Source organism: Cottoperca gobio, chromosome 4, assembly GCF_900634415.1.
Source record: "Cottoperca gobio chromosome 4, fCotGob3.1, whole genome shotgun sequence".
Classification (NCBI taxonomy): Eukaryota; Metazoa; Chordata; class Actinopteri; order Perciformes; family Bovichtidae; genus Cottoperca; species Cottoperca gobio.
The window spans coordinates 8,987,792-9,015,382 of record NC_041358.1 but is presented as its reverse complement, the minus strand read 5'-3'; the positions used below and the strand labels follow the sequence as shown (position 1 = coordinate 9,015,382).

The 27,591-nt window shown below is 42.0% G+C and overlaps 1 protein-coding gene across 1 annotated transcript in view; it reads left to right on the top strand.

The window, feature by feature from the left end:
• The window catches only part of gmds (GDP-mannose 4,6-dehydratase), a 159,220-nt gene that overhangs the window by 36,242 nt on the left and 95,387 nt on the right, over window positions 1-27,591 (top strand). The window contains 2 exon segments of the mRNA XM_029429839.1: window positions 17,219-17,411; window positions 18,491-18,595. Coding sequence (XP_029285699.1) covers window positions 17,219-17,411; window positions 18,491-18,595 — 298 coding nt within the window.

Below are 27,591 nucleotides of genomic sequence, written 5' to 3'. Positions count from 1 at the left end.
AGAGTATGCACACACAGCACTTAAGGTTTTCATAAATGTTGGAACAGACTTTTACTTTTTTAAGCCACTAATTTACTGTTGAGTCATAAAAACGGACAAAACAATGGTAGCAGAGAAAAAGAACACATTCACAAACACAAAAACGTTAAACTTACAAACCTTTCTGAGAATAATGGAAGTCTGGGTTCCCGCAGTGTCCACTGCATTTTGTTTTTGTACAAGCAGCAACAGTCTTGGAATACTGGTTTCATATAGATGATTGAGGAGTGTTCAACCCTCGAACATCATATTTCTCCCTAGTGAAATTCAACATTTAGCCATGTAACAACTTTAAGCCTTTATTTAGTCCTGGACTAAATCTAATCTTCCTCCAGGAAGCAGGGACCATTGTAAACCATGTTAGATAAGACAGGGGAGGTCATTTAACTCCTAATCTAGCCTTGATTTCTGTCAGTGATACCGGTCCTATATATCTGTATTTCTCATCAGACCCTAATTGCTGTTCTCCACATGTATTACATCGTGCCACGTACAAGCAACACTGTACCGTCTCCTTTCTAGTCACCTGTGTGAAGCCTCTCTCATAAAGTGTAATTGTTACATGTGCCAAAACATCTAAGAATCCAGAACGTTGTCATACCTCAGTGGGTGCCATGGGAACGAGCATGAAAGTAAGAGCTGACGGCATCAGCGACATTACGTGTTGACTGTTCCTACGCCAACGGAATGCCGCAATCGATCTATATTCCAACTATTGCAGACGTTTTCCGCACTCAGCAGCAGCAACTCTATAAAAACCATCAACTTCAATGAGCCAGTGATTCGCCGAGCGGAGCAGCTGCCAGGGCGGACTTGGCAGAGCACCAGGACTGTCATTGTGGTATGTTGTTTGCTTACAAGTGTAACCGCTGGGAGATTGTCACACAATAGCAGCTCTCATTTTTCCATGTGTGTGTCTGTTGACACTTGCTGTCGGATTGAGAGATGATCCGTCGTAGCTACGTGATGGGCAGGTCTCAGCAGAATTCCTCAAATGGCAGTTACAGTTGAAATGGATTTTTTCTTTCTTATTGCTTTCCACAACAAATCTTTGTCTGAAAGGAATAGACATGAATTATTTGGCTTAATATCTTGGCTTAGAAATATCCATTTTATTTTATTTAAGTTTGATTCTTACGAAGACATTTTAGTCTAATTTCTGATGCCCGTCTAGTCTGAGGAGTTTTGTGCGGGACGTTCTCGCTGCCCCTTGGTTGATATCCAAGATGCTGTGACAAAAAACCCTTTGAAAACTAATAAAAACACCAACTTCGTCTGCGCCCAGTTTTCCCTCTATCTCGCACAGACAGGAAGTGAACACCGGGTTCTGAATATGTGAATATGCAGATCAAGTGTAAGGTATCACTGCAGAGGAAGAGATTTCATATGCAAGGCTTTGAATGGGTCTATGTGAGGCCGTGTCGGTATCCGCTCCCACGCGGTAAATGGGTAAGGCGACCCGGGCTGGACGGGTTGTGGTCAGCCTCGCCGGGGAAGGCGGAGGTCTGAGAGGAGAGAGAGCTCTGTTGCTCCGGCTGCTGTGGTAGAGTGGAGTGGAGGTGAGGACAGAGAACTCAGTGAAAAGATAAACAAGCGGGGACACCAGATATATGAGTGTGGACTTGTGTCTGCCTGAAGTGGTATGTGTACCACCAAATCAGGTTGGTGCCGCTTATTGATTTGTGCAAAATTAAAGATAAAACTGTGAAATTGCAAAGTAATTCTTAGTGTCGATGTTCACTGTGGTGGGCCCAATCATGGAATCCATAAGCAAAGTGCCCCTGATGTGTGTTTTTTGGGCATTTCTTACACTTTTCTTAGTGATGGCAGTAGAGATATGACAGGATTATATCCTTTCTTATGCACTGTGGTTGGTAGATGTGTGTGCATATAGATGATGTGCACACACACAGTACAATGACTCCTTTTTAAGTTTAAGTTAAGTTTAAGAACACATTTTCAGAAGACAATTAGGAAGCAACCTTAAATAAGCAGAACATATTTAATATATTCTCTTAGAAATTCTGTTAGAACAGTGTGAAAGCTATAAAAGCTACTTTGATTAAAAAAAAAGATAGTTACTTAACATTTCAGAGTACGCATTAATTAACGTTATTGTGATGTGTATGTTTTAGGCAGAGACGGCTACAACTCGCATGACAGGGTTCAGGTTTGCCCTATTTTTTTTATATATATCTATATTTTGTAACTTGACCGGGTGTGAATGTGAACAGAGCTCTAAGTGCGGCGCAAATTAAGTCTTGTTCGGTGATTACCATGACATCGTTTGTTGAAACTTGTTCGACACTACCACTGGGGGGCGACAAAGTTGGAATATTGCCTTCAGCACTCACCAGGACCCCTGTGTTACCCTTTTTTAAAGGAAATATTGTATTTCCTGTAACCTGTTTATCAATTTTCTTTAACATTTTGTCAACAGTTTCCATTGGATAGCTGCTCTATAATGCACGTCAAACGTTTTGGACATGGTAAACGAGCCCTTGTCGGACCCTCCACTGAGAGAGCACATTTCAACCTTATCTGTAACTTGAGAGTAAGTTTGAAACTACTCCCTGCTGGTGTGTGCGGGTGTGTCTCTGTGAGTGTGTGTGAATATAGTGATATTTTCTGGAGCAAACAGCTGGCTAGCCGGAGGTTGTGCATGTGGTTAAGCCAGGTTGCTGTTGGATCGTGGGATAGTTCGGGTCAGCAGACTGTCTTCCTACACGTTCTGCTGTGGGCCGATCGTCATCTGTCCATCAGCCACTGACTGCATGTTTGTCCACATCAACACTGTCAGATTCTACTCGCATACTGCAGTTTAAACTTGATACACAATGTTTCAAGCAAGCACAATCTTCGGTGATTGCATTGCAGTTGTTCAGGCTGTCCCTTCCTGTAAATATTCCTGTTACATGCTTCTTCTTTCTTGTGGTGGGATAAGTAGTGGAAGATAAAGGAAAGTCAGGGCAGCAGAGAAAATGCCTTTCCATTGATATCCAAAACTTTGAGCAGAGCACTTCCCCTTCCCAAAAACCCTTCCCCGCCACAGGCCTCCTTCAAAGAACGGCACTCCGCAACGGTCCGACCCGGCATGCCGACCCCTGCGCCGATGTTCCCGCCCTGTTGAGAGAGGCGGGCTGGACTTGAACCCAAGCAATTGTCTTCTGCTAACCTTTCCCTCTCTGTGTGTCTGTATGTGTGTGTGAACGTGTGAGTCATGAGTTTCTGCTTTTGATATGTTGCTGGTATTTAAGGTCACAGAAAGTAATGGCTGTACAGCGATGATCTAAATACTCACAGAGGGAGACGCTTGTTGTTAGTGACAAGAGATGAGTCAGATTTAGGTCAGTGGCTTTGGAAAAGATTATGTTCAGCTCAGATGAGTGTCGGTGAAAAAGACAATATGCAGTGTTGATTAAACTTTGTTTTATAATATTGTAGTAACAGATTCTTTATAATATTTATTGTAACATGTTATGTATTAGAAAACAGACACTATATATGTGCTCTAACATTAGTATTACTTACACATTCAGCACACATGGGGCAACATATGCATTCATTTGAAGTATTTTCTTTGTCCACCTAATAAACCAAAGTCAAGTATTCACTCTATTTTTAGTTCTTATTATATCTCCACTAAATAAAATAAAAAATAAATATCTTTAGATGTTGGAGCTCGTTGATGAGATCTTTGAGTGCTGAGACTGAACCATGAAGTAAATATACTGTAACCAAAACATTGAGCTCCAGGGTTGTTTTTTTTTTTTTTGTGGGCAAGGACTAAGTATATGGGACGCCTGTGCTACCGGTTGAGCTACCGGGACGCCCGCCTGCTAATCATTTCTGTTGGTTCATCTCTTCGAAAGACCTTTTCGACACTACACATAGTCAGTTCAGAAAAATGAACAACATAAAAACCTCTGTCCCCTTTTGTTCTCTCTATTACCATTTTAGAGGAGACTAAGAATCTCTTGCTCTTGGTTTGTGTTCAGCTGCTTCATTTCAGTCGTCATCAAGCAGAGTGGTTATGGTGTTATGAGCGGTTTGTCTGTTCAGTTGACAGGAGTTTGCTCTTCCTCATTGCTTCAGAATATTGTCCGTATTGTGACAAACCCGCCGGCTATCTGGAGCCATTTTAATAGATAGATGACACGTACTCCAACAAGGCACGCCGTCGTATCTCTTCCCAATAAGGACAGCCTAGCGTGCCATCATCTCAAGATTGATGACTGGTATTAATGTGGATTACCAGCTGTGTGTATGTGTGTTTGTTTATAAGTGCTTGGCTAATTTTAGCCTCTGTGCAAGCGCTCCTGTAATATCCGTAAGCCTCTTGCACATTCCACCGGCAACACTCACAAACACAGCTTGGTTTAGATATTGTAGTAGGGTCCCTTGTGAATATAATGCCCATTATCTGCGTGTGTATGTGCGCACCCGGTGTCAGGGTTGTGATTGATCAACTTCTCTTCCCCTAACTAAGCCGCATACTTTGTGTGTTCAAACAGAGCAAAGCGGACTTGGTTGGCGCTCGTATGAAAATATGAGCCCGAGCGCTGATTTATGTAGTTGAATGAGAGCCAGATTCATCTCAGTATGGGTAGTTTAACAACAGTGTCGCAGTTTAGTTTGTTGTCCATGCCTTCTTTGTTATAATTAGCAAAGCTTAAAAATGAAGCTCCTTTTATTTCTCCATCACTGTATCTGTGAGTACTCTAAAAATGTAGAGTATTCACAGATACAGTGATGGAGATATAAAAGGGGTGGGTGTTGTGTGGGAGGCCAGAGACAGGAGAAGGGGGGAGATGGTGAAAGACGCAGAGGAAGGTGTAGAGATAAGAAAGTGCTAATGTCTCTAATCCGCTCCAGATGAAAGCTGTTGTTGTGACGGGGTTGGGAAAGGATGGAAGAAGGTTGGCCGCTCCTAAATCACACCATCTTTTATGACTCCTCATGCTGTCAGGCAAACAATAACCATAGTGATGAGAGAGAGCAACACACACACATGTGGTTGCAAACGTGCACCTATCTGACTCTGGGGCGAAGGTGGTTTGGGAGTTTCGTCTTTCTTTGCTTGTCTTTGTTTTAGCAGTGTGCCAGCGCACGATGACTCTGCAGGCTTCTGTATTATCACTAGAATATGACTTTCAACTATCACTTGAAGAAAATCTAATAGTATACCTCCAATGCAGTTGCTTATTAAGTTCTCCATCTATCTATCTTGTCAGACATCAGATTTGTCCCCGACCATGACAATACTTTTGAACCATATTTTTGATTCAAGGCAAGCTCATGTAAACATTGTTGCACGCTGTATTGTGCGAGCCACAGTTTTTCCTTGTAGCGCACATTTTAGCGTTGAGAAATGGTAACCGGCTTATTTAGATTTCAAGAATCTACTACACTTTATTTTAGTGTCATTTTCAGTTTTCGTCGGACTTTATTTGTTTGTATACATACTGAGTTGTTATGGTAACTTTTATCTGGCCGATGTTTTATTTGCTGCAGATCATTAATGACATTTCTCCCCAACCATTGAACTTGTTGGAAGCCATGGCTTATTTATTTTAAAGGATAAGGCAGACAATATTACACATTATTCTTATTATCAATTAATTAACAGTCCAAAACGTACGACTTACAGTGTACAGAGGCGGCTTGGCTTCATTTTTACTTAAACTTTGAATTTAGATTATTTTGAAAACAAGGATGCAACGTGTCACAGCAACAACTGTCGGAAGTCTTTGCCAGCCACATATATACACGTCTAAAAAGCTTATGGAAGACATCAGAAGATCATCCCAAACGTTGCAAGTTTTTGGAAAATAGTAGTAAGTTGACCTTGAGTTACAATGTTTCTTTTGTCAAAATAAAAAAAAATCGTAAAAGTAGAAACCTGGTTACGCATACACGTGACCAATGTTCTTTCTCCATCAGAAAGTGATTTGGTGAAATCACGTTTTTCTAATCCCCTGCCCCGTAACAAACACCGGGATTTCCTGTTTACATGACGTTGAAGAAATCACATTAGAAGTCCACAATAACTCGGCTACTCAAACGCTATCTTAACCTTAGAGGCTTGCAACCAGGACAACACACACCCCTTAAATATCTCTAAAAAGACCCTTTCAGTGACTCTGCAAGACAGACGAGAAGGTATTTATATCTGAACAGGCATAACCTTGATCCTGCTCCTTCTGCTTTCTCTATGACACGCACGCACTCACACTCACACACTTGCATGCAGCTGTTGCGCTACTCCTGTTCAAGGGGTCCTGGGTGGACCGGGATAGACTGGCTGGGGTTTGAGGTGGGGCAGCAGTGTGGAGGCAGAGGGGAGGTTGTGTAAATCAGGCATAATGTTGGATCAGAATCTAGGCTCCGTTTCGGTCACATGGCTCTGTGACAACTACCAGAACAGCCAGCGAGTGTGTTGGTATGCGTTATTGTGTGTGTGTGTGTGTGTGTGTGTGTGTGTGTGTGTGTGTGTGTGTGTGTGTGTGTGTGTGTGTGTGTGTGTGTGTGTGTGTGTGTGTGACCAAAGAGAGGTAGCACCTGCAGGGGCGGTGGTCCCCGAACTTCACTTCTATTTAAGGATAATGCAAGCAACGCCAGGGCAGGAGAAGTGTGTGTGTGTATGGGGTTTAGGGGGTGGGTGGTGTGTTGGTGGCTTCCTTTGCTCACAAGGACATCATTCATCAAGTCAGTGGTGAAGGGTGGGTTTGGGTGGGTGGAGGAGTGCTGCCAGAATTAAGTGGGGTCTGTGGGTGTGTGAGCGGGGAAAGGGGGATTGAGAGGGATGGGAAAGAAGGGGAATGAGTGTAGAAGAATGTGCCAATTTGTCAAGTCTTACCTCCCACCACCCCCACCTTCTCTAATCAGAGATGATGCTGGGTGCTGATTACAACCAAATGGAGCAGGGGGAGCAGCTGGAGTTGGGGGGGTAAGGTGAGCGAGGAAAGATGGGGAGGGGGTGGAGGCGTCAAGGGGATCATTTTGGTCCTGGCAGGGGGTGTAAAATGTGGGAAGTCCTTTCTCACCTCTCCTCTGAGCTCTATCTTTGAAGACATCTGGTCCTGGTCAGCTGATAAAAAGTGTGAGAGGCAGAAAGAGAGATGTTATCACTTATTTAGGGTGCTTGTGTTCAGTTGTCTTCCTGTGTGTTGTAAAGAAGGTTGCAGCGTTAGGCGGACTGTGTGAGATTATTTTAAATTGTAGTTTTCAGATTTTTAAGATCATCAGTTTACTTTCATGTTATGTAATACGGTAGAGGTCTGACAATTGAATGCCAGAAAAGACGCAACTTTAACCATGTCAGGGGGGAAATAAATAAAGCAATGGCGCACTGCTCAGATTATAAGAGTGTAACCATGCAACATTTAACCAAAAACTACATTTTACAGGATAACATTTGAACACATCATGATAACATTATATATATATATATATATATATATATATATATATATATATATATATATATATATATATATATATATATATATTTACCTTGAACGCATCATAATGTAATTCAATGGAACCTTGCTCTGTCAGCTTTAGCTCCATTATTTAGCCAAGCAGGAATGTGTTGACCACCGACTGCTAACATCCAACATTCACTATCTCTCCTCCTGACGATTTTAACAAAGATGGTACCTGCAGTACTGTAGAGAAGCGGGTACCGTCCCGTTTTCAGAATTTTGGCATCGACTTAGTACCCAAGTATCTGATATCGTGACATCCACACTTTCATAAACTTTCTGTAACTGGTTTTAGTGGGAACATGGCCTTACACCCCAAACTCCACAGGCGAAATTACTAAAAAGAATGTCACTTGTGACAAATTGTGTCAGTATGTACACATGTGTGTGTGTGTGATTGCTCCACACAGCCCCCGGGGCACGACCGCAGCCGCTGCAGTAAGACCTGTTGCCATGTTTACAAGCGTTTTTCTATTTGCGAAGTCGGAGTGATTGATTGGTGGTAAATGTCTGCAGGATACATCACGCGATCAAGGGAAGGCGGGAATGAAGGGGTTCTTCTTTTCTTGATTGACTTTTTAGTTACCTTTCCAGGCTCTCTTATCCAACGTTAAAGGAAGGTGTGTACGACTGCACCTCTGCTCTCCTGATAAACACTTTTTTGTACTCTGATCAGACTTCTTCTTCTCTGGCTCTTTAAAATACTGGAGAAGATTTGAGTAATTTTATTATTTGCTAATTATTTTGTAGGTTCATCACTACAACCTTTCTCATTGTCACATTCTTTTCACCTTACGATCCGATACATTGTCTGCTCTTCTATTTTATATAATTGCAAGTGGTTTATCTTTGGGTTTTGGACTGAACAACAAAGCATTTTTGTCATTTGAAGATTTCTCCCTGCGAGAAAAACGAGACACAGTTACAGCCCCAGTTATGTCCTTCACAGATAACAGTAGCTGATCCAATTGTAAGAAATTTTTAAGAAGTAAGGAAGCATCCGTAGAAATGTCTCCGCAGCATATTCATCTTCTTCACTCTGTATCATCAGAATATCCCAAACAATTTAGTTTTGCTTAAACACTGTTAAAGGTGCAAGGTGATTTTGCAAAGAGTGGAATATTTTCACACAAACTGTGTTTTTAAAGGTTTCTGTTGGACCTTTTTTGTTTAGTTTCTTGCATTTCTGCTATTTACTTTAATATAGTTATGTTACTTACATTGAAGCTCATTGTAACATGATTCATTTATAAGGCAGTGGTACTGGAACAAAACTATCAAAATAAAATGTTGGAGTTTTGGACCACATATTGATTGCATTGGCTCAGGCCCCCTTCACAGTTCCTTCATTTTGGGGTCCTGAGAGATGGTGCGGGGCAGCAATGGTGGGGAGACTGGCCACCAGGTGTTCACATTAATGCCATCAAGAGAAAACGGTGCAGAGAAAAGGAGGTGACTAAGTGAAGGAGGTAGAGAGGAGTGCCGGCAGGCAGACAGGGACTTTCCAAACTCGACTGCATAAATCCTGAGTTTGACAGCCAATCTACAACTCTCAAGTCTACCTGCCCTGACATACGCTGCCGCAGCACATATTTCTCCAGTCGTGCACTGCTCAGACTCCAACGTCTCCATCGGTCTCTCTCAGATCCACCTGATCTGTTTGAGTTGTATTTGTTCATTGCCATAGCTGCCGCAGCCTCCACGCTAACCGAGCAGAAGACGCCTGTAATTAGACACAAAAAACCCTGCAGAGATCGAGATGTGATCGCAACGATGAGTGAACATCAGTGAGTGGGGGGGGGGGGGGGGGGGGAGGAATTTGTGGCTGGATGCATGCCATGTACAGATCCCTAATTTGAAAAAAATAATGTTGACCTTGAATTTGACTTCAAGTTTACGGTACTTTTAGTGTATTGTTTGAATCTTTTAGGCTCTCTTTAAGTAGATCAACATTTCAGGGCTCAGCCTCACATTCTGTCTCTGCATTTAAACTCTGTTAACACTGAATAGACACAATAACAGGAACACCTGAGTAAATGAGGGAGAAAATCTGTTTTGAAAGTGTGCTGGTTTCCAAGGAACACATCATCAGTATTAATTTGTATCCCTGCATGTTGTCACTTATAACTATTCTTTATCGTAAACAATACAACACTGAATGAAAGTATTCTCATTCTCAAGTTTTTTGGGGCAAATCATTTGCCGTGTTTCACTACAGGAACCTTTTAAGTGCTTTGGGACTTTTTTTACTGGGCCCCTAAAAAACAAGTTCTTGCAACTCTCTCATGGCCCAGCAATTTACAAGGCGGGGTTTGCATTGCTGAATGTCGTTCACTGGTCAACACACACCTTGTGGCTGCTACAACTTACACACAGTAAACAAGCACTGGGTGTCAATATAAATAAATAATAATGCGGGGTGTGGACACTGCTTTTCGTTTCCTGTAACCTAGTATCCTCCATCAACCAGATTATGAATCAACTAATATTAAACCATGACAACCATATAAACCTGTTGTGCTATTCTTGAAACGTAAAACAGACGGTCTATTAATAAACCCACTGTTTGGCTTTTTCCTTCAGGTGCACTCTGTAATTAACACTCTTTACAGGCCTGTATTGTTGCCGCTCGTCACTGGTTTATATTTACTCTTTAACCTTTAAGTCTTGTCGAACACAAAGGACTTTAGTTCCGGGTGAATTCTTGGCAAGATGTCGCCGTGTGTATTTTATGTACTGCGTTATTTGAGAACATCCGACACGCTCGTAATGTTTTGAAGATGTTGCTGCAGTGCGAGATAGTCATACCTGTAGTTTTACCTGTGTTTACGTAGCTCGGTGAGTGATATTGTTATTGAGGTCCATTTTAAGAACACTTGGTTCCCAGAGTAAAACCACTGAAAGAGCCAACACGCATTCCAGCTCGATGATGTAAAGTCATACATCCACACCCATGTCTCGCTCTCCTTGTCACTCACTGTTCACTGCACCACCTCGCTTGCTCTCCTGCTCTCCGAACTGTATTGTGTCTGTGTCTCGGAGAAAGGTAAATTGGCACACTGCGAGGAAAAAATAGCACTTTGTTTTTCTAATAGGTTTATGCACAGACGAGCTTAAGTGACACAATTCCAACAAGACAGAACTGGAGGTGGAGAGATTCCCCCTCAAGTTTCATCACAACGCTTGATGATGGAGATACAGCTCTGGTTGCTGAGTGGGCCGTGAGCGTGGGCCGGCATACAACAACAGTAGCTTAGGCTACAACAGGTAGCTGGTGAAAACATGGAAAATTGTGAAGTAATTCAAAATCATGTTGCGCTACACCCACACAGTCCTCACTGAATTACTAATCAAAGAGGCACTTATTGACTCGTGTTGACTTTTAACCATCATGTGTTCCATCTTGCATTATATATAATATAATTAAATAGTAAGTCTTTCTTAGTGTAAACACTGTGGAAGCATCTTTTTAAAGCAACAGTGACATTTGTTTTTGTCTTTATTAGAGCTGCAACAACTAGTCGATTAATCAATTAGTTGATCAATTCTGATAATAGTTCAAACTGTGTGACGATTTGCGGCTTTTCTTTCATTTATTAGCCGAATATCTTTTTGGTTTTTCGACAGTTTTTATGGATGGGAATAGAGAATCGCAAAGAAACCTATATGTACTCTCTTTCTATCCAACAAAACAAACAAGGAATCAATAAAGAATTGGATCAATGGAATAATTGATAATGTTAAACTCGGTAAACTCTTATCAACTCACATACCTACAACTGTTGACAAAACATGACATTTGAAGACGTCAATTTGGGCTCTGGGAAAATCCCTCAGATAAAGGGATTGAAAATGACATCACAATTTACTCAAAGGAATAGACACCTTGACATCCCATCCCAAAACAATGATGTTGTCAGGCATTTTGTATGTTTTAATTGGCCTCATTGTGCAAACACCGACAGTTTAGTTCCTCGTGCAAATGATGCAAGACGAGGACAAAATAATTTAGTTTGCATTGTGATCTGTAAACCCACAATCTGTACATGAACATGAGCCTTTCCTGGATAGTTGCAAGAGTTGCCTGTTCACACTCGCTCCAACCTCAGTTTGACAGTGATGACCTAAAACAAAAAGTTGGCAAGCAAATAGCTGCCCTGTCTTCACCAGACAGATGGCATTCATCATGTATTCAAACGTTTAGATTTTCCTGATAATTGACCTCTTGCCGTCATGTGAATGACTTTCTTTGCTGCTAATTGTGTTGGGGAGGAGGTTGGATTGGGTCGTTGGGTGTACAAAGCGTGTGTGTTCAAGACTGGAGATCATGGTTTGCGTTCTGTCTCCTGCTGACAGTCAATGTTGGCTTCTTTCAGCCATGAAGATGATCTTCCCTGAACCATAACTAAATAGTTGCCTAAACTAAACAGCCTCATTTTCCTAGCAGGAGAGCAATTGGATAACCAACATTCATGTGAACTCTGGGTTTTATACAGTAATAGCCCGACTGAGGCAACAGGTAGGTACCATCTATAAACACTGCACTTCCCAATAAATATGATAGACTATTTAAAAATGATATTAAAGACTTTAATAATTATTTTCCAAGGATTCTAGTGTTTTAACGCGGCTGCAGCCGTTGTAGGATATCCTTTCCAATTACTGTGAATTAGAAGTAAAAGTTTATTATTATTATTAAGTTACGACCTTGAAACTGCTTCGCCCTTCCATTATTACCACCTTCTGATTGCTGATGTGAAGAAAAACATAAGTCTCTAAACACTAAGAGGAGCAGCACTACACCAAGGCTTCATGTTTCATGACTTCATGAAGCAGATGAGTGACACCATAGTTGAGTTGATGAAAGCGGAGTCATTGATCTGTCTGGCGGTGTGTGGGTTGCCAGGTCGGGTCTAAACCTCTCTCTCTCCTGGAGGGATTTCAGCATGTTTGTCTTTGCCCTGTTAACTCACGACTGCTCTAATTTCAGTTGGCCTGAAATGCGATGAGTAAAGGTGTAATTGACTGTGGTTTTTCCCAACCAACCCCCACCCATGCTCATGCACACACACACACACACACCCACACCCACACTTTCTCTCCCTCTCCTCTGTCTATCTCTGTTTTTCTTCTCTTCCATACCTGCTCCCTTTTTCCCTCTCCCAGTCGTCTCCACCTCCAGGGCGTCTTAGTGATTTCTTTATTTGGGTGTTTGCGGTTGGCAGGAATGTGCCGGAGTTTCAGGGTTTGACAACGTAATCCACAATAACGAAAAAGGGCAGTTATTCTCCAGTGATTTCTCTGGAATCTGAGGTGTGATGATGGCGTACCACAGAGGTCATTAATCTGCCGCATCAGCGTTTTACTAGAGGGATGCCTCTGAACAAACGGCAGTGGACGAGGGAGCAGGTTGGGGGTTAGTGTGGTGTAGTGCTTATTTGTTAGGTTATAATAAGAAAAACAAAGTTTTGTGTATTTAGAAAATTTTGGATTTTAAGAAGAAAATGCATAATTTACAGTTTAGATAGATATTTATTTATCCCGAGGGAAATTCACATGAATGAGAACTCTCTTATGATCCCATGCACCAAAATCATAATTTTAATTTTCAGTAAACAGTGGAGATGATAGCTCACACCTCTCTGATGTGAACGTGCACTTTAAATGTAATTATTCATTATTTAAATACATAAATAATATACATTGGGGACTGAACAATATGTGATTTTCATTGTGGATTCAGATTATTCTGAATTAAAAAAGAAATTGAGAACCCATATACAGAGCTTCATTTCATCCAGAACACTGTGACATTTTGTACAATCTAAAAAGAGAATAAACAAAACTGACTAATGTATCCTAGATTAACTGCATTCATATGGAATATTATCATCAGATTAAGCACTGATATGATCAGCGGATGTCAAATTGGGCAATACATATTGTTAAACACAAAATTGGCAAAACAGAATAGAGCAAAAATATGACAAATATTAATTTATTGCCAAACATTCTTTATAAATGAAAGTTCACTCCAGAAAATGTTCTTTACTCTGTTGATCCTGAAAGTAAAAATTGGTCAAATTGATTCAGATCATATAGGAGTATGATATGCTCTTATATGTGGATCATCTTGATTCAAATCACTTTAGAAATGTTGCTTCTACGCTCTTAAAGTCATTGACTTGTTCTTTTTTCAATTTCAAACGCACAATAGATCTCTACATTCTTCCACCTCTGTGTATATGCAGTTTAATGCCTTCATATTATCCTGTATGGAAGGCCATGCAGGTATGCAGAGGGAGGCCACGCCTGAATAAATGTAGCTCATATTTATACATCTGTCAAGAAACACACACACACACACTCACTCACTCACTCACTCACTCACGCACACACATGCACAGAGTCACATTCCCCAGTTTCAAGCATGCATTTCAACAGGCCTTGTGTGAGCAGGAAAGAAATGAAACCGCTAAATGCAGCACGTATATCCTGTACATTTAGAACCTTTTAAAAGGATCGCTTTTTTTCCGGGTCGGCGGCGGACCCCCAATGCTGACAGAGCCTGGCTGACTTCCCAGAACAGAACAATATCTGCCAGGTCGAGCGAGGGGCCCAGCAGTTCACACACACACACACACACACACACACACACACACACACACACACACAGACACACACACACACACACACACACACACACACACAGTGTACACAAACGTCTGGCCTTTAAAGCGTCAGCGCTCAGACCCTGCCTTACATAATGACAGAGAATGGAGGCATTAAGGCAATTTGTTTGATTTAAGTTGTCAAGGAGTCCTGGACCCTGCCCCTCTCAGCTGGTTTTGATACTGTGTGTGTGTCGCAGAGGTCTTTGGTGTTGAAAAACAAGAGGAATGGAGGGACTGCGGGACAGAGTGGGGGTGTTGCTGTAGAAAATGCTGTAGTAGCATAAAATAAGGTTTATGAGGTCCAGGGAGAGTGAGCAGTGACAGCAGGAGGAGAAATGTGCAAGGAAGGAAAAGGTGGAGGAGGGAGGAGGGAAGGAAGAGCCAAAGGTGGACCTCAGAAGGCTGGGGATTACATTATCTGGTTGTTGTTGGAGAGGTAATCTGTTGTGAGTGTGTGACTGTCCCCTCTCCTTCACTAAACATGAAAGCAGGTATTGTCTGTTTCAGGTTTATGCTTCATCAGGAGCCAATATGCTCCAACGCCGGCTGCACTTGGAAATATTGCCCATGCTTTTTATACTTATTTATACTCATTTTTACACACATTTTCAAAAATTCTGACGCTCTTTTACGTCATCTTGGTGCGCCCTCGTCTGTAATGGCTTAATGGAAGTGCTGGAACAAATCAATGAATCAATAGATTGACTGAACTTTTTAGTTTTTGACATTAAGCCAGCAACATAATCAGACATTTCCTGGGTACGGTTGTAAACATGCAAATAGTTCCTTGTTTTTTTCTATTCCAAATCATTAGAAAAGAAATACCTCATTTTGGTTGGTCAGATTCAGTAAGGATTTTTAAAGAATCGTTTTGGACTTTTGGATTTCGTACTTTTTGGCATTTTATAAACTAAAAGATAACTTGATAAAATGATTGCCGGTGATTTATATGATAATAAATAGAATTGTTAGATACAGGTCTGCCCAAAATAGATTGATAAAGCTCATGGAGGGAGGCATTTTATGAGAACCAGTCTGCGTTGACCTGCTTTTGCTGCGTTCAATAAAGGCAATACTTTATAAAGTATATGCAAAACTGCGACTTTACACATTACATTTCTAACTATGTTTTTGTACCTATGTTTGGGGTAGTGTATTCTGATCTTTTATTATCATCATTGTGATCAGTTGGAATCCCATGGATGAATAAATGAGTGAGCTGAGGAAAGTCTAACTCGATGCTAGTAGCTGCAAATGAATTGCTATGACATTGTGAGGCCGTCGGGTCAACAGCTAGTTCTGACATCTTGATGGGCATCATGCAACATCTCCTCTGTAAATAATACTGTACCTTTTGTGCATTCATTCAGCTGGTCATTTCTTAGGCTTCAGTTTGTCATGATTTTATTGCACAGGTATTGCCCTTACTGTGTGCACCTCGTGTGTTTGCTGTAGAAAACGTCATAATGTAACATACAGTATATGTTAGTGTATAAAGTGCCCCCTCACTTGCTCTTGTAAATGATGGAAATGTAAATGAAAATGCCAGAATGCAAAGTAAAAGCGTGAGTGGAGCGTCACAGGTAATTACACCGAGCTGTGGAGTGTAATTGAACCTGATCAAACCTGCTCACTGTGTGTGTGTGTGTGTGTGTGTGTGTGTGTGTGTGTTTCAGTGCATGTGTGTGTAGGGACTTTGAGTGGAATAGAGGCCCAGTGTTCTTCGGCCCCAGCTTTAAATAAGGGGTCTTTATCTGGCCGTGTGTACAGCGCCGGTGTGGAAGCACTAAAGGGCCAAAGGGTTTCCTCCGTACAGACGAGGCTCATGCCGCTCGCTCCAGGTGTGGTGACCACTAACCAGCACGGCTTTTAACCGTCACGCCTGATTTGGAGCCTGAGGCCAAGCTGGCACTCACACAAGCACAAACAGTCAAAGTGCACAGCGGCCCACACTGTGCACGCGCACAGCCATTTCTAATTTAAACTTAATTTCCCCCAAAGTTTTCATTAAGTTCCCTCCCCTCTTGGCCCTCAGCAGTTGAAACAGGCATTCTGGGAGTTGGAGTATTTAGTTTGAAGTATGAGCTTTGTGATCGGCTCTGATGGACTCGAGAATCAACACATTCTCCCATTACGTTCGGCATCATTGTCGCGACCTTTTCACATTTGTCGGGTTCACTTTGCATCGTTTTGTTTTTCAAGCATACTTTAGCAATTCCCTTCATTATTTACATGTTGATAATTTAAAAGGGTATCTCTTGAATGTATTTCAAAACTTAAGACTACTGGACCCTGACTGGCTGACATAACAATACCAGCACCTCGAGATGTATATCTGGCTGATTAAAGCAGGTCAAGACGGCTTAAAGGGGACATATCCTGCTCATTTTCAGGTTAATTCTTGTAGTTTGGGTTTCTACTAGAACATGTTTACATGCTTTAATGTTCAAAAAAACACTTTATTTTTTTCATACTGTCTGTCTAAATAAACCTGTGTCTATACGATTACTCTGTCTGAAACGCTTCAGTTAAGTGCCTGTCGCTTTAACAGTCGCTTAAACTGTCGCTTTTAACTGTCGCTGTCCCTTTAACCCCCTGTCCCTTTAACCCCCCTTCCCAAAAAAGCTCTGCTCTGATTGGCTTGCGAGAAATATTGCAAAGGTAATTCTCAAGCCGTTGGTGAAGATACTCAGAAGGGACGCGGTATATTCTAATGAGCCTGCACATGAAATAAGAAGGGGATTCAAATCTGAATGGCTTGTTGAATCCAATTTATTCTGTCGCATTATTTCCCAGTTTGTGGGTTTTCATGATAAATCCCCTTTAAGTCGAGTCAAAGCTCAAATCCTCATTTATTTTACTTAAGTACCAAAAGACAAAAGTCCAAATCTTATATTAAGTTGTTCATATTTTTTCTTACATTAAATAGTATGAATCCTTTACAGAATTTGTATTAATAAGTAGAGGACATTTTACAGTCAAAGTACCTATATAATAATTTCTCCATCTCTTTCTCAGATCTCCTTCGAGTTGGCAGAGTACACCGCTAACGTGGATGGCATAGGTACTCTTCGTCTCTTGGATGCCGTGAAGACATGCGGTCTGACCCACACCGTGAAATTCTACCAGGCCTCCACCAGTGAGCTGTACGGCAAGGTTCAGGAGATCCCTCAGACGGAAACCACGCCCTTCTACCCTCGCTCACCTTACGGTAATACACACATACGTAATGTACTTTAGAAACGCACACACAGATTACCTAACATTTTCTACCTTGCACCATTTGTCAAACCATTGCGTATGGCCTTGTAAGGGCATACACTCATGGATTGCTTGATGCCTCTGCAGCACTTTTTCCTTGTGAATGCATGCGTGTGTGTGTGTGTGTGTGTGTGTGTGTGTGTGTGCGCATGTGTGTAATAGAGGGGGGCTTCAGTGCTCAGGCAGCGTTTGAGCTCTCCACACACCCCAAGGCCAAAACGTCTGACTGAAGACTGGAGTGGCTCTCACTTTAACAAAGACACCTTTATATCCACAGCACTCAACACTCGCTTTCACACTCACTCACACACACACTGACACACACTGGCAGGCTGTACACGTGTGTGAGTGATCAGGTTTCATGTTCTCTGTTGTTTAAATGCTCTCCTCATTGACACTTTCCCCATCTGTCAGCACTCAATGTGAGGCTGCATGGGAGGCGCATACCATCATGAGGAGGGCTGCTCCTCTATTAATTAGACTTGGGGAGGCGGGAGTTGCCTAGGCGACCTCCCTTCACCTCCAGTGTACATCCTGACCTGTGGCTTAATCAACGGGCGCTCCCTTTCGCTTGCTCTGGTATTCCCCTCATCACAGGAGGAGGGAGGAGGAGGAGGAAGATGGTGAGAGGAAAAGAGGGGAGAACCTTTTTCTTCCGAGCCTGCTTTCGGTCAATCAGCAGGAGTTTGCGGTTCACGTTCCTGATGTTGAAACATAATCTACAGTACCGCTGTGTTCAACTATGACATGTAGTGTAGTTACAATCTTTCTGCAGCTTTGAGAAGAGAGGATCAGTGTTTCTCTCTCTGCTTGCATTGTCTCTCCGTGAGAGTGAACGGTGCTAGCGGCTGCATGAAAGTTTTATTTGTTAATTGAGTGAACACAAGCATCATGTGAGAAGTCTGCTCTGTTAAAGTCCATAGAGGAACGATTGGGAATCTGAGAAGACTGTTGGGTTTTGTGTGAGGCGATGTCTCTTCACTTCACTAATATGCTTCTGTCACCCCTTTCCTTCACCTCTCCTCTCAGGTGTCGCGAAGCTCTATGCCTATTGGATCGTAGTGAACTTTCGAGAGGCCTACAACATGTTCTCTGTCAACGGGATCCTCTTTAACCACGAGAGCCCGAGGAGAGGTGAGCTCACAGCATGACACGCATCATCCTGTTCAAAGTCCCGGTTGTTTTTTGTCCTGATGCGGAAATTAAGTTGTTGCAGCATCTGATAGTAATAGAGCAGAAGAAGAGAAGACACTTGAAGAGCATTATTAAAGGTTGCATTACAGCTGAGCAAGGTTTTCATTAACTGATAACTCATTTTTATCAAGAAGTTATGTTAGCTGTTGTTTATGAGGACCAGGCAGGTGCTGGAAAAGAGTCATTACTTTATGCAGAACTCACATTGTACACAGAATATATTTACTTTAATTATTCTACTTACAATTACATAAACAAATAAGCATATGAGCTTATTTTCAAAAATAAAAAATCTCCCAATATGCTATTGGTCGTAAAAGGATTTTAAAGGTCTAGATTTCTTTTCAAAATCAATGCAGTAACTGGCACAACTAGAGGCACAACACATCTCTCACAACTCTGTCTTCAGGTTACCATTTTACTCATCATCAGAGCACCAAAGAAGTGGTGTCGTTTTATAGTCGGTGTAGGGAAGGTACTGACTCACCATGTTCATAATATACACCTTATGTTTAAGGAATACAAAAGCATATTTCATCATAAACTCAAATCTAACTCTGGAGCCACAACATCTCATGGAGCGTTTTCTGTGTGCAGAGCTCAAATGCAGGTGTATCATAAAAACACGGTTTAAATCACCACTTAATCAATAATTAACCAAAACATATGGTTTAGGGTATGAAAGTAATGAACAGTAATCTTAGGACTCATGTGAATAATATTAAAAGTTTAAAAAAGTCCCGCAACTATTGTGGTTTTAATCAGATGGCCTATTGATGAACTATTTTGCCAATCAAAAATGATTATATATCATACAGGACGTTTTCTTTTCATAAAGTTAAAATGACATCACTTAGCCAGAAGGTAAACCATTGTTGAGTCGTGTAAAAGTATTCAATTACATGCTCTATATAAAGTCATATTCATTCACCAGGTCTCTCATAACTACTTGACACACACTCACGCACATTCTGACACATAGTGAGTGGGCTGTGGTCACATTTTTAATATGTGCTCTGAGCCCCGAGGGTCACAGGCGCTGGTTTAACCTGATTTACACGCCACTGCGACCCAAAATCAATGCCACATGACTGCAGCCCCAGCACTGCGCCCAAGTCAGACGCTCAGGTGTTTATGATTTATCCCCTAATGAAGGCCCTGGCCACGACCCCAGCCGAGGTCAGGGGTCAGCCAGTAAACCCTAATGGGTTACCACAGATAGATAGGTGTGGGAACTGGTGCAGTTTACAGCCAGCTCAGCAAAGATGGTGTGGTCGCCAGCGAGGTCTTGTTATGGAGAATTAGCTGACAGAGTTGAACTGGCAATGATGTGCGATGCAGGCAGGGGTAGAACGAATGGGTCTGAAGAATGATGGAGATAAGTAGAGCTGAAACTATTTGTCAATCAACAGAAAATGAATCTAAAACAATCATAATAATTGGTCATTTATCAAGCAAAACTGACAAACATTCTCTGGTTACAGCCTCTTTAATTTGAACATTAACGGCCTTTGTGAATTGAATATATTTGAGCTTTGGACCATTGTTCAGAAAAAAACCCTTTTATAGACGTCCCCTTGGACTGTAGAAACCTTTCACTGTTGTTCTTGTATACTTATCTTTACCATAAATCTGTTAATCAAAAAATACTCAATAGAGTTATTGATCATAAAAATAATCATTAGTTGCAGCTCTAGAGATAAACAAACAGGCTGATTAAGTGAAACTGTGAAATCAGAGAGGCTTATGTCTTTTTGCACACACAATGACCTTATAAGGGCAAAGCTCTCTGCTCGCTAGATAACAAGTCCTCAGCCCTTTGGTCCTTGGTCAACTCTTTCTCATCTCCTTCCCCGACTCTCCTTTCATCTTTCCATTCTTTCTACGCACACTCATTTTCTCTTTCTTTCTCTCCCTTGCTTCATTTCACGTCTTCATCCTCCTTTTTCCACCATCAGCATTTCTGCAGCAGGCCGTTGGGTTTACTCCCGCCACTTCTATTCTCAGAGTTACGGCTGTTGTTGCTCATAAAGCAGGAACGCTGTGCTGTGATGTGGCCAGATGTCCCACTGCTGCCTTGCACAACCCAGTGTGGCGCTTGTGTTGGCTGGATTGGTCAGTGTTTACCCAGGCCCCCGGGGCATGCCGTGACCCTGCCGCGCTGAGGGGGCGTTTGGCCGTGCACTCCGTCACCCACAGGAGGGCTTTAGAGGGGAGGAGCTGATGCTTTGAGCTGCAAAACACCCCCAGGGCACATTTCTATTATTGGAGTGTAAGGTTGTACTGGACATTACACAGTGTGAGATACATAACTACTGTACTGATGCTGTACAGAGAGAATACGGGTTCTTACTTGACATCACATGTAGGTGTTTAACATCTATTGTAAAATAGAGCTGTTTCATGCTGTATACTAATTCTAGCCATTGAGTATGTTTTACCAAAGTACAAAATGAAGCGGGGCTGCAACTAACTATTATTTTCATTGTCCGTTAATCATAAGTTAAGTAATAAGTTGTTTGGTCCATAAAAATGTCAGAAAGTTGTGTTTCCCAAAGTCCAATATAACGTCCTCAAAAGTCTTGTTTGTCCATAATTACAAGATAATCAGTGGTAAGAGGACTGCATTTATATAGTGCTTTTCCAATCTTTGCGATCACTCAAAGTGCTTTACAACACATTCACCCATTCACACACATTCATACAGAGTCAGAGGCTACCATACAAGGTGCACATCAGCTTGGTAATAGTGATAAACATTCACGCACACTCACACACCTTTGGCCATCGGGATCAATTTGGGGTTGAGTATCTTGCCCAAGGACACATGTTGACTGCCGGGACCCTCTGACCACTGGAGGACCACTCTACCCTCATGAGCCACAGCCGCCCACTTTACTGTCATAGAGGAGTAAAACAAGCTGGAATGTCACATTTAAGAAGCTGGAATCAGGACATTTGGACTTTTGTTAAAAAATGACTCAACTCGATTATCAAAATAGTTGCCGATTCATTTCATAGTCGACTGTTAGTCGATTAATCTTTACAGTTCTAAAAGTATGCATACTAAAACTGCCAACATGCATACTAATATTACTTTCTTTTTAAGTAATCATTTTCTTTAATGTTGTATGCAGCATTTTGGGATTGTTCAACAGGAAACTGAAATGGCATCTGAAAAAATGTAAACTATTGCTATTAATAATGTTTCCTGAATTTAACGTTGTTCAAAGTGTGTCACAAAATGTGTCACAAAATAATGACACACCTTGCATAATACTTTTGTTAGTACAAAATCATTTCTGTATTTTGGTAAATACATATCTAATGTATAGATAGCTAATGTATCAACGTCAATTTAATCAACCTTCAAAATAGTACATTAAACATGGTTGTATGTATTAGATACTATATAATATTAGTGTATCTTGTGGTAGTGCACAATAGAGATCTTTCTGGGGAAAAAAAGTTTCAAATCGCTGTTAGAAAAAATATAATAACAGTTATGACAAAGATAAAACTTGCATGAACAAACTCAAACTTCAAAACTACACCAAAAACCATATACAATTAAGAAATCAATAAATTCACACTATTGGCTCACTAAAACAATGACATCACTTAAGAAGCAAGTAAAACATGATGCAGATCGCCAGAGCCAGAGGAATTTTCATCTCTCCTCTGTTCTCAGCCACACCCTTCACATCTCTGCTCTGTCTTTTTGAACACCGTCACAAGTGTGTTACCAGACGTAGGGACGTAGGGAAGAGAGATAAAGGCTTGTTTATTACCTGTGTGCTGCCCCTTCCTGTGCTTTGACGTACCACCTCTGGATGATTAATCACTAATGAGGGAGGAAGTCCATGAAGTCAGTTTCAGTGGTATTGACATCACCACTCTCCTGCCCCGCTTCCCAAACACAGGAAAAGCTGTGATGTCATTGTCCCACAGTGCTCCTGGCTACGTGTGCCTGTGTTTGAGCAACAAATAGATGTTTGCCTTTTTATGAGGGAGTTTTTCCCTTTGAAAACAAACTCACTGAGTCTTGCTCTAAAGGCGTGTGCCAATGTGACCTACCAGTGGCCAATCATGTCCATGGCACAGCGTGGTGTGGTCTGGTGTGTCACATTAGACGGTTTGCTTGCTGCTGGGAATGGCTGGCGAGGGAAGAGTGAACCTTTACACCCGTTTCCCCTCAGACTTACTGTCCCTCTGTAGGATTCAACAAGGAGCTCTGTCTCTTACAGATCCCAGGATGACTTAATCCCAGCAGGAATGCGCTTCTGGTTTCTATTACAGTTCTCGTAAACACCTGACCGTTCAACCAATAAACAGCCGATCTCCATTGTTCTGCATCGAGAGGTCGGAATCGGACAGTCGGGAAGAAGAAATATCCCGGTGGAAATCCAGCGTGAAGCAAAGCAAACAGAAGCCTACATCTGCCGGCCGGTTCACACCGCGGCTAGCTCCTTTCTGGTTAACTTAGTTGTTAGCCATAACAAACAGCCCTCACACTGACTCTGAAGAGGGGGATTAGCGTTAGCAGGGGTGCTAAATAGACTCCATATTGTTTTGACATATGAGACAGTGCATTTCACAGTCTCTTGGCGAGTCATCAGCAGTGAAACCTGTGCAAATAATCAATTCATATATTTATTTGGTCTTCATATTCAACAAGAATTCCCCATCTCAAAGTCCCCAAAAATCTATGACTATAAAAGACAAAACCCAAGTTTAATTTATATTTATTCGCAGTGTGTTAGCAGTAAGTCAATGCAGTAAATCAGCGCTGTAATATGTTTGGTGTGTGTATCCACTGTTGCTGCTACTGACCAGCTCCAGTTGTAGGCTAATCCCCTGGTTTATTTGGGGAATTCCCATCCATCTCTCCACCCTGAGAGCTCTGTGGTTCACGCTTGGCAGTATAGAATAATATACTGTTATGTTAGGAGAGAAGACCGGTTAGCATTGGGGAAGTTAGAATAGCACTGCCAAAGTCAATGCTGCCCCCTCAAATACTCACACGTACAGCCGCTGAGCCGCTACATGCCTTGGCTTCATCTTTCTGCTTTCGTTGAGGTTGAGCCCAAAAGGTCAGATCGCATGATAGATTTGTAAGAGGATATGTTTTCCATTTATTGGAGAGGTTATTTTCTAAGGAAATCTTCAAATAGGAATGACTCGGTCAGGGGGCGTCAAAGGGATTTGGAATGATCTCGTAAGAAGGAACTCGGCATGGAGTGGGCACTTTTTGTTTTTCGGTCTTTCGATGGGTGTTGATGAGAAAAAGCTGAGTGAGAGCAGTCTAAACATCAGCTGAACTGGGGCCAGGTGAAGAGCGGAGTCTGACGCCTCAAAGTAGAGCTGACGACGGAGTTCTCTCCTCCACGCCCTCCACCACTTTGTGTCACTTGGCCAAAAAAGGTGCTTCCCTCCGCCTCAGCCTACCTTGGTTTCAGACATGTCACGTGGTTGTTTACGTTTCTACCTTCACTCATACTCATAGCCGCCCTCAAATCTGTTTGTTGTCCCAGATCACCATGGTATCCAAGAATCTTGTTGACTGAGTGCTCGCTTTGAGCGGCACTAATTGCAACGCGAGTTGAGGGCTTCCCGTTGCCTCTCTCAACCTTTGCCAGTTCCACTCATAGGACAATCAAACCCCAAAATGCCGATCTACGATCATTTGATTTAGTCCAACTACGTTATGCTGCAGACACAACTACGCCTTTGTTTTCGATTCCAGTAGGGTAAAACTTTGTCTCATTCACTCTCGGTTCTGCAATGTGGAGGTGGTGCTGTCAGTTCTCGAGCTCTAGAAAAACATGTATCATCTACTCCCCTGTCTTTCTCCACACCCTCCCTTTCTTTCCCCACACCTTTGCGCACACACTGTGCCGTCCATCCATTCTGTTGCATCACACCAAAATAAATAAATAATTGACTTTCTTTGTCTTCACAACCCAGTTCAAACCCACCTCGCATCACATTTCTTTCTCACTGTACCCTCCCTGTCAGTTGAGTCAGCCCAGAACGAGGGCAACGGTCTGTCAGGTGTGAATAGACGCTGTGTTGGCGGAGCTGAGCGCATGACCTATCTTGGATGTAACGCATATTTTCTCTCTTCGTCGAGTCTCCAGAGATCAGTCAGAATGTGAATTGTGCAATAATGGTGATGGCAGACACGGACAGGTCTTTGGCCTGGGTGGAATTTGGCCAATCCCCGAACAGGAGAAGATTCCTCCTGCAGAATCACTCAGTGCTCCTGCAAGTCAGGTATTTTGTTCATATCTCAGTACAGATAAAGAAGATGGGTGTGAGATGAGTACACATTAATTGTGGCGTAAACAGGGCTACAGGTTCAACCTAAGTCCTGAAACGTGTGGGGGTGGAGATGGAAATTAAAGGTTGCATTTTCCACTTCAAATGTACCACAAAGCCTTTCACTCCCCTAGGCCATTGGTCAAAGACAGAGTGGGATTATGGGATTTGCAGTTTTGGTTGAATTCCAAAACAGGTGTGTAAACCCTGTGTTGAGGTAACCTAAGGGTTTCTATTATGGCAATAACAATTAAGTCTTGGCTATTTTTTTTCTTTACCAGCTTCAGAATGTGGCAAGTTCCGACAAGCTCACAACAGAAATGACTCAACTGTAAAATATCTGGAAAATACTTGGAATGAGTCTTTTGTGTTCTTTTTAAAGAAAAGTAGGCGATCACAGCTCTATTTTTGAAATGTGGCTCATTAAAGCAGTCTGGGTTACCGAGTCATGCCACATTTTTATTAAGGAACTTAGTAACATCCTGCAAATCACCTTGAAGCAGATTTACGTAGTAATGAAAAACATACGCCATGTCTAAAGTTGGAGACTTGGCTTATAGGAGTTTTACCTGTGCAAGTGCAACGTTAAAGATCAACTTGATAAATGTTTGACATGATTCAAGACTTGAGTTAACTCCATTTTTCAGTTTTTCCAGAGCTTATGTGCCATTTGGCAGAGTCATGACTACATATTAGGTCTTCAAAATAAATGTAACAGAAGAGGGATTTGAATAAATCACACTGCGGTTGAATCTCAATTAGTAAATGCACATAAATACACTCACAGACTGTAAAATAGATGAGCGTGAGTCAGACATCTTGAGGTCTGAGTGCGTACAGAAAGGGCTGGGCCGTCACACAGTTTGAAGACAGACTTTATAAGTCACCTTTCTTTAGCAGCTTGGCTTTAACAACATAATCTGTTGAGCAACCAAGGCCAGTCCAGCCGAAGTCCCCTCAGACCCATCGTCCACTACCAGACTGCCCTACACCCCAGCCCCCAGCTGACAGCTCCTGTCCCCATCCTGTCTGGACCTACATTGCCTGGCTCTGGATGGGAGACATCTCCGCACATTTCTCCTCACCCACCTCCTCCTCCTTTTTTCCCCCCTATATTTCAGCCCAGCTGTGCCAACGAAGGCCAAAAAATTAAATGGAATGACGTAAAAAAAAAAAAAAAGAGCGCAAAGAAACGGTTAAGTGACGAAAGGGAGAGAGAGAAAAATAGATTGAGTGTCCATTTCTGGCATGGGTTTTGCTGTCTGCTCAGTTTTCACGGCCCGTGGTTTTATTAGACTTTCCGCCGGGCACGGGCAAGGTTAAACGGCCACCGCTGCCCCGTTTGGGCTTGAAACCTCACGTTAGCCCCCCCGGCTCCCCTCGCCTGCCTCCACCCCCTCCTCCTAGCTGTCCTGCGGTGCCGCTGCCAGTAAAGGAAACACATTAACACCCGGGCCAGTAACAGAGCAGGCTTTGTCCACAGCCAGGCAGGCCGGTCCATTAGGCCCACGCTCTGGTCCTCACCGCACCAATTAGGGCAGGCAGGGAGCAGAGCCACTCAAAACAGAGGTGTGAGCTTTACAAGGAAACTACAGGTGTGCTTGGGGGGAAATAATGGACTTTATTACTGATTGGGTGTACTATGCTGCACTGCATCCCTCTACCACCCGTTTAAGAGCCAACACGGCTCTGCAGAGTTTTGACAACCTGTGTTTAACCTACAAACTTGAGTTTCCCTTGGATGTTGGATCAAATCAAATCCCTGCCTTCCAATTTACTGTAGTTACATTTCCTCACTCCACAGGGTCCTAATCTATAATATATTGTAGAGAGATGCAACTAATTAAAAATGTGTTATTCTGCAATCTTTGATTATTTTATGGACAATATTTTAATCCAGAAATATAAAAAAACAATAATAGGTGACATTATAAAATAGCTTGCTTTCAGACCAACAATCGAAGAAGCTTAAATTATTCACTTACAACAACATAAAATAGAGAAACACTTTGAAAACAAAAGAGAACGATTGTTTATAGCAAAATGTCATCTGTTCAACTCTTGCTTAATTAAAGAGATGATTCCTCATTTAAAAAGCCTTCCATTAATTAAGAATTGCATTTCTATAAAGTTGTGAGACTCAAAAGAGACCGGTTTAAAAAAATAAAACAGTCAGTCAAAATTGCAGAGACTGAGAAATCCTGACTTTTAGTCTCTAACATAGTTCAAGATCCAAAAACACTATCCTTCACCTGCCGTATTGCAACTCCATAGCATCTTTTCATTAGACCCTTCTTTCATGGTTATAAACCCATGTCTTTAAACCTTCATTCCCCCAGATTGTAACACAGACTCTTAATTTAAAAAGCCCCAGCGAAGATAAACCTTGTGACATCACAAGGGGTTGTTTTCTTTAGAAAGTGTAGTGTAGAAAGTTATTAGTATCATTCCCCATGACTAGTTAACCAATATTAATATGTCAAATCTGTGGAGTTCCCCTTTTTAAAACTGTTGTCGATCAAGTTTATGTCAATGGCCTAATTGCTTTATCATTTGAGCACCAGATAGATGACGTGAGAACCCTGTGTGTTCATGTGTGTGTAGCTGTATGGTGC